The sequence below is a fragment of the Bombus impatiens genome, unplaced genomic scaffold, assembly GCF_000188095.3.
Source record: "Bombus impatiens unplaced genomic scaffold, BIMP_2.2 scf_0020, whole genome shotgun sequence".
In the NCBI taxonomy this organism is placed as follows: domain Eukaryota; kingdom Metazoa; phylum Arthropoda; class Insecta; order Hymenoptera; family Apidae; genus Bombus; species Bombus impatiens.
In genome coordinates, this window is record NT_176439.1 from 307,301 (window position 1) to 314,979 (window position 7,679).

General features: G+C 28.8%; 2 protein-coding genes across 5 annotated transcripts; both read right to left on the minus strand.

The window, feature by feature from the left end:
- Positions 1-532: 532 nt before the first annotated feature.
- LOC100746364 (actin-related protein 1) lies at positions 533-3,522 on the minus strand. Of its 2 annotated transcripts, none has more exons than XM_003484805.4 (7): positions 3,363-3,522; positions 2,974-3,038; positions 1,849-2,175; positions 1,451-1,760; positions 1,146-1,319; positions 978-1,040; positions 533-903 (listed from the first exon to the last, which is right to left on the minus strand). In XM_003484805.4, the coding sequence occupies exons 1-7, from the start codon at positions 3,408-3,410 to the stop codon at positions 760-762; spliced, it is 1,131 nt and encodes a 376-aa protein (XP_003484853.1). In that variant the 5' UTR covers positions 3,411-3,522; the 3' UTR covers positions 533-759. The 2 variants fall into 2 exon arrangements, with proteins under 2 accessions (XP_003484853.1, XP_024222562.1); XM_024366794.2 differs by lacking the exon at positions 3,363-3,522 and adding an exon at positions 3,114-3,278.
- A 556-nt stretch (positions 3,523-4,078) lies between these two features.
- LOC100745926 (mannosyl-oligosaccharide glucosidase GCS1) lies at positions 4,079-7,500 on the minus strand. 3 transcript variants are annotated; one of them, XM_012383972.3, is made up of 5 exons: positions 7,323-7,457; positions 7,064-7,219; positions 6,754-6,955; positions 6,442-6,632; positions 4,079-6,366 (listed from the first exon to the last, which is right to left on the minus strand). In XM_012383972.3, exons 3-5 carry the CDS (start codon positions 6,943-6,945, stop codon positions 4,320-4,322), a joined length of 2,430 nt encoding a protein of 809 aa, XP_012239395.1. In that variant the 5' UTR covers positions 6,946-6,955; positions 7,064-7,219; positions 7,323-7,457; the 3' UTR covers positions 4,079-4,319. The 3 variants fall into 3 exon arrangements, with proteins under 3 accessions (XP_012239395.1, XP_003484850.1, XP_033176063.1); XM_003484802.4 differs by lacking the exon at positions 7,064-7,219 and having other exon boundaries at positions 7,323-7,500; XM_033320172.1 differs by lacking the exons at positions 7,064-7,219; positions 7,323-7,457 and having other exon boundaries at positions 6,442-6,601; positions 6,754-6,891.
- Positions 7,501-7,679: the final 179 nt, after the last annotated feature.

Here is a 7,679-nt window from a genome sequence, read left to right on the forward strand (position 1 = left end):
TGCCATTGTTACCGCTTGATTATAAAATTTGACATAATCAGCATATTTGTAAAGAGTTTATAGATTTATTTTACCAAAGCATACATATTTACAAATACTTTGCAAACTTGTTACTAGAGATAGAAATTACATTATCTTCTTTATAACGATTATTTGGTTAACCAAAGCATTTCATTTATGTTTTAATAGAATAGTCTATTATTTTATTGTATTAAATATAATAAAATTATAAATAGTATAAAAACAAATATAATAACTTAGAAAGATGGTACTTTTATAAAAGAAGAGATTTTCATTCAAATCTACAAGTAATATAGCGTTTACTTTTACAAGTAAATTTATCTTGAAAAGTTAAAATGTATCTAGCATTGGAAATTTTTATGTACATTTCCAAGGAATCTTAATAAATAGATATCATTTAAAAATATAATAAAACTTTTATTTTAAAACTATGACTAAATAAATATTTGCATATTAAAAGTTTTACATAAACTTTCGAAGTATAAAATAAATCATATTACACTGTTTTTGCATTACGTTTCTTTTTAATTCGTTAAATACGACATTTTATGATCCCTTGGAATATATTTTCATTAAAAAAGAACAGTTAAAGCAACAGTTTCTTAAAATTGCAGTATTAAAAGCATTCAAAGAGCATGGTAAATACGGTACATGTCGATTTTTGTGCCGACTGTGCCATTATTTATGTGTTGTACTTAAATTATTTGACATAACATCGTAAATCTTCCTAAATTAAGTTCAAAATGTTTTACGATGAATTGCTCTAATACCATCCTCTTCATATTCTCTTTTACTAACCCACATCTTCTTGAAAGTATCTAAAGAAGCTAAAATAGAACCTCCAATCCAAGTACTATATAATCGTTCTTGAGGAGCTGATATCTATATTAAAATTTAAACATTCTTAACAAATGAATATCGAGTTGCAAATAGTGTTTATTGCACGTTATACATACCCTAATTTTTATATCTTTCGGTGCCATTTTACGAATCTCAGATAGTAATCTATCACCAAATCCCTAACATACGAGATACACATATTTAATGTTTATAAAATTTAATTTGATATGTATTAATATGTATATATTAATACATGAAAAATATTTCATTAATTTTATACTTACGCGGAATAATGTAGATCCTCCTGATAAGACAATGTTTTGGAATAATACCTTTCTTAAATCTAAATCAGATTTCTGAATGGAATATGTTAATACTTCATGAAGTCCTTCACATTCTTCTCCAATTAAGTCTGGTCTAAAGAGCACTTCAGGAGCTCTAAACCGTGCTGGTCCAATCTATTGCAAATAAATACCATACTCTGCATACATTACATAATAAAATTTTTCATATAAATTTAAAATATATTGATATACACATAAATTGTATAAGTAACAACTAATTTTAAAGAAACAACATATATTATTACCTCTAAGTAACTTCCATCAGGCAATATATATTGGAATTTTTCTGTTTCAATAGTTTCTTCTTTTTGAGGGTTACTAGCAAGATAGCATGCTCTTTCTTTAATTGTTCTAACAATTTCAAATTCTGCTGTAGTTCTGAAATTAATACCCTCTTTACGTAGAAGAAGCCGGAGGTGCCTTGTGACATCACGTCCTGCTATATCAACTCTCATAATACTATGAGGCATAGCAAAACCTTCATAAATAGGTACTGCATGTGTGACACCATCTCCAGCATCTAAAACTACTCCTGTAGTCCGCCCTGTGGCATATCTTTAAATTGAATTTAAATAATGAGAATGTTATTAACCGTTTAATGATATTGTACAAAAAATACAGTTTATTAAAACTGAATACCTACAGACTAAGAACAGCTTGCATTGAAACAAACAAAGCTGGAACATTGAATGTATCAAAGAATATTTCTGCAGCTTTTTCCCTATTTTTTCTTGGATTAAGCGGTGCTTCTGTTAACAAAACTGGATGTTCTTCACTAAATGTTGCTAATTGATCTTTACTATAAACATAAGACCAAATTCTTTCCATGTCATTCCAATCTGTAACAACTCCATGTTCCATTGGATAACGAAGAGATAAAAGACCACGATGTTCCTCTGCTATTGGGCCCACAAAAAGATCTCCTTCTAAAGCACCAGCCATAACACGTACATGTTTGGGTCTGCCAATACTGCAAAAAATTATTAATATATGCAGGGTGTTTTAGAACACATGGACATAACTTCACTTAAATGAACGCATATTGAATTCAACACATTAAAATAACAAAAACAGTTCATATAAACATATGACCCTGTTTCTGAGTTACAGCCAAATTTCTGTTTTCCAAAAATTCTTTTGATAAACTAAGTTCTTTATTTGTTTACAAATAACATTCAATATATTATGTATGATCTTATAAATATTCTACAACACTCTGTATTATGTAAACATTCCCTTTTAATGTTCCCAAATCAATTCAATCGTATCATTCATAATAGCAGTATATCTATTGAGTGCCTATATTTTATAACATCGACAATAATGGCAGATTATACAAATACAGAAATGGCAGATAAACATTTAATGTATGACCTTGCTGAATGCTGTGCTGAGACATCTATAAGCTTGTATTCATGCCAAAAGTGGTTATTTTGTGCAATTTCTGTAAAGTCAGGTAAATAATTGATATAATACAAATATGGCTGTATCGTGGAAACAAGATCATATCGAGCCATGTTGATATGAGCTTCTTTTCTTATTCTGAAGTGTTAAATCCATCAGTGAAGTTGTGCCCACATATTCTGAAACACCTTGTATAATTAACACAGTTAGTAACATTAGGCAAACTAAAAAACTATAGAACAATATAATCTTGAGAACTCAAAATACTTGAAATTATCTTACAATCTACTGCCTGTCAATAACCTCCAAGCAAACAGAAAGCTGTCAAGAATATTAATTAAGTGGTAGCAGAAGATTTACTTACTAGTTTGGAAATCTGCATTTTGGTATCTGATCGCCAGCAAATCCTGCTTTAATTACACCAGAACCCTAAAAAAGGAAATAAAAAGATCATTATAACATTATCATTGAATATCATTATCGATTTTAAACTACAAAAATTACTGTATTTCTATTAGGTCACCAGTTTTATTAGATATAACCTATTTGTATAATAAAATATTAATAACAGAAATGACACGAAAAAATGTAAGAAGATCACATAATATATCACAATATTCATAGTTTTAAAGAAAAAGAGAAAAATTTTGAGCGTTGCTTAGGAGCCGACATTATGGTAGAATTGAATTTGACACACTGATTTAAAGAACGTAAAATTATTTGAAGACTTAGATATTTTGATATATTGCTTACATTATCGATAACTACGGGTTGATTAATTATCACATCGTACGGTTCCATAGTTATCTAAAAAATCGTACTATTTTATGTAAGAACTTTGGAAATTCACAACTGTAACCCCACAGTTGCACACCTATTCTCTGGTGAGTTTTGGAGAGAGTTATTGACAGCTTAGCGAAATAAAATTACTTGTTACTAGTCACAAACAGGTTTGCCAATTGTTCATTCAATTTTTCTGACAAGTTTCAAAATACATATTTAAATGTGATCATTCTTATCGATTACTTATCGTAAATCACATATATATATATATATATAAATCTTATTAAATATTTGTTAAGATATATAATGTATACAACAAAAATATTAAAAATAATTAAGTATACATATTTTTTTTATAAAGGCGTATATTAAATAAAATTCATAAAATAATTTCTGTTTCATTTAGTCATAGCCAACATTGAAGAATGTTTTATTTATTTCTTATTGGGATATTATAAGATAATAATTATAAATAAAATATAAAAATCAAATATAATCTACATAAGAACCAAAAATTTATTTTAATACTTATTAACTTAAATTATAATCACTATATTGTAGAAGTAGTTAGGGAGTTAATCTAAAAATATGTAAATTGTTTATGTTATTTAAGATCTCTATTAAAATAGATTTCGTACATAATTAATTTTACGTGATTACAATACTTGTAGATAAGAGTTCTGTACTATTGTTATTTCTTAAAATTTATGTCTCCATTTAATCAGTATCATTCTATTATATAAAAAAGTATACATCCCTATAAATGTTTATGATAATTTACAGATATTATCACATTTTTATGCATAACAACAAAGTAGCCAATATTCACAGCATTTACCGTATATGAATATCAGCAATATCTTTTGATTCTGCTTGTAGTCAAATGATATACTTATAGATGAAACTATTTACAATACGAATCTATGATTAATAAATTTCTGCCATAAGTAATAAAACTAGAGATGTCCAACCAGTGAATGGATGACTACCTTTTGCTTCTCCATGAACATCTCCATAATTTTCCCATACGTATCCAGTTTTCTTATATTGCTTAATAACGTTTTGTATTAAATTCTTTCTTAAATTCTGATAAATTTTTCTTGCTTTGTCTTGATATGGACCTTCAATGTTAGAATAGTAGTGCGTTGCTCGTACTGTCAAATAATTCAAATTCATCCAAATAGCTCCTCTCCAGTAAGGACCATCGTGTTCAGTATTATATTCCATGTAAAGCGGTGATATCTTTGCGAGTGATCGTAAGCCATATTTAGTCCACAATAGGTCAGGATTGGTTAAATCCTGTAGTACTTTGCCTAACTGTGGAGAACTGGGATTAATAATTTGTAAAATAAATGGAAATAACGAGACATATCCGAAAGAAGAATCAATGTATCTTAGAGTTGGATCTTCCATTACAACTCGTATTGTTTCCGACGGTTGTAGATGTGATCTTGAAGACGGAGTTACTTTTCGTAGAATTACTTTATCTGTATGCAATCCGAAATCAGCATACGTTTGTGTACTTGGTGACCAATGTAGCTTATTTAATAAACTATTATCAGATAAGTACTGATAGGTCTCTTGATATTTATTATTAGAGTGACTTAACATTTCGCTGATCTGATGCATAATATCAGCTGCAAATGCAATCCAGCAACGTAAATCGACATGTCGTTCATCGACATTTGGATGAGAAGCTCTTGGATAATCATCTAATCCAGATGTGAGCGTTTTTGGATTTAATTCTTTATTAGTTGTTCCATCTCTACCTCTCCATCTATACGTACTTGATATATCTCCAATTTGCGTAGTATTAAACCAATTAAACCATGTCTGAAGACGAGGGTACAAATTATCAAAAAATTGGAAATGTTTTTCTAATATCTCTTCTTTTTTGTGCTTAAGTATAAAATGCAATGTTAAAAAAAATGTAGGTGGATTTGCATTTGTATTTATTTGAGTTACGAACTCTTCTGGAACTTTCGCTAGAGCTTCTTGACCCAAAATCATTTCTCTCGGAATCCATCCTTCGACGTTCATTAAGTCGAACCAATGATTTATAATATCTAGTTCGATTTCTAAATCCCAAACTGATATAAGCAAGCCATGAAAACCTTCGTCCCATAGAAATCCTCGTGGAAAGAAGCTTCTACTAGGTACAGCAGTATATAAAGGTGCTTTCCAGTAAGGCACAGGACCTTTAGTATATTGACTTTGAACTTGTGAACTTCCATAGAAGTAGCCTATAGAGCCTATCATATTCGATAGCGTCATTTTTGCAAATTTAATTTCTTCTTCTGTATAACCCTTCGACTTTAATTTAAACACCTTCTCAAACTTGTCATCAAATAATTTTCGGTGTGTTTCTAAAGTACGGTCATAATTTTGACCAATTAATTTGTTGACTCTGTTAATAAAACTACCTGATTCATAACTAATTTCAATTTCAAAAGGAATTTTCCCTGTTATTTGTGTTGCAATAAAATTTGCATCTCTTCTTTTTCCATCTACCGATAATGGTATTTGTTCACCTGCTAGAACTATGTATTCCTTTGATGATCCTTTATGAAATGCTATCCTTAGATTTTGGAGAACTGTTTCTTTCAAGGCATTTAAGCCAGGAGCAACAGTTGCTAGAAAAGAATGCTCCTCTACAGTTCCATGTATCATATTAAGATTTATAGTAAACGAACCTAAACCTTGAGTATTTCCCTCTACACCTGTTAACTGTTTTTCATCACCAAGATTAACTTTAATCCATCCTTTAACATTCTCTTCAATGGCAGTATAGAAAAGTAATGAAATTTCTTCACCATCTCGTATCTTATCCTTAGAAGATACAGAAATTCTTGCAGTCCAATCTCCACCATGTTTACCACCAGGTCTTTTAACAAATGTAGTAGTTAAAATAGCTGAATTATCCACTATTTCTTGAACACCAAATGTTCTTCCATCATGCTCCATCCATGCATATCTAAATATAAATTAAATAACAACTATTATACAAAAAGTTGTCAAAATAGCATTGAATGAAATAAATTTTATTCACCTATCTAGTCTATCACTTTGTTCACACCAATGTCTAAGGCCACTTCTATCCTGACGCAATAAATGTGGGAAATACCACATCAATCCTGTTATTAAAGAATGTGGATCTCGAGTTTTTAATCCAAAATAAACACCTGATCTATAGGTACCCCAATATCTGTCTGCAACATCCAATCCAGAGGCTGTAACTAGCTATTTTTCATAAGTAAATAATACCATTGTTAGTTTTGATAGAATTTTTGTATGAAAGTAAAGATATTTTTAATAACTTAGTTGAAACAAAATAATAAATAAAAATAAAAGTTTACCTTACCTTTTTTACATCATATGGAGTATTTACTCTTGTTTCTAAGTATCCTCTATAACTGAACCAAACAGCAACAGCAATGCATAAAACCATAACTGAAATGTTCAATATGGACATTTTAAATTTACTTTCTTTTTTTGAAATAACAGATTTAGGTTTTGATTTTGTAAATTTATCTTGCATTTTATTTTTTGCCATTCTATGTACCCTGAAATAAATCATAAATATTATTTTCTGGTATTTCCATATTTATAATTTCATGGATTTGCAAACATAAATCATTAAAAAGATAATATGAAAACGTGATAATAAATACCTTAATCAACAATAAATGTGTTTTATTGTAACAACAATAATTTCTATTGATATAAAACAGCAGTGAAATTAAACAATAAATTAATTCTCAATTCATCCCTATACTCGGTATATTTGAATTCTTACAGGTTATATTTAATGATTGCTTTATTAGATACTAAATAAAAATTGGAATATAAAACACACTTATATATTAAAAAATCCTGTGCAAAAAAGCAAAACTACAGTGCTCCCAAGTTACATCATTTATTTTTACCGACCTTATCAGTGAATGATAAAAGCATTCCATACATATTTGAAAATAATGTCACAGCACGTATAGTCATCTGAGGTTATACCTGGTAATACCATTGACTCGTCTGTGGTAATACTATGAACTGAATAAAACAATTCTGTTTAACATTTTTACTTTTATTTACCCAATAGTTGCATATTTTACAAATAAAGCATTCCTATATATACCTTTGATTAGTAGTACATATTTATGTATATACTACCAAATTGGTGTACGTTGTTTAAATTTTCAAATGGAAATATATATTTAAATAAGTAAGTTAAATGCAATTCTTTTATAAGTAGAGTTGATGTCTTTTAATTTCCATTTGAACTTTAACCAA

What these genes read in the sequence shown, in the direction of transcription:
- LOC100745926 (XM_003484802.4), bottom strand. Translation starts at nt 7,351, where the DNA reads ATGGAATGCTTTTATCATTCACTGATAAG. An exon ending in CTCCATATGATGTAAAAAAG is followed by an intron (nt 6,633 to 6,753) that starts GTAAGGTAAACT and finishes TATGAAAAATAG; the next exon opens with CTAGTTACAGCCTCTGGATT. An exon ending in CAAAGTGATAGACTAGATAG is followed by an intron (nt 6,367 to 6,441) that starts GTGAATAAAATT and finishes ATTTATATTTAG; the next exon opens with ATATGCATGGATGGAGCATG.
- LOC100746364 (XM_003484805.4), bottom strand. Translation starts at nt 3,410, where the DNA reads ATGGAACCGTACGATGTGATAATTAATCAACCCGTAGTTATCGATAAT. An exon ending in ATGCAAGCTGTTCTTAGTCT is followed by an intron (nt 1,761 to 1,848) that starts GTAGGTATTCAG and finishes TTCAATTTAAAG; the next exon opens with ATATGCCACAGGGCGGACTA. An exon ending in CGAAAGATATAAAAATTAGG is followed by an intron (nt 904 to 977) that starts GTATGTATAACG and finishes ATTTTAATATAG; the next exon opens with ATATCAGCTCCTCAAGAACG.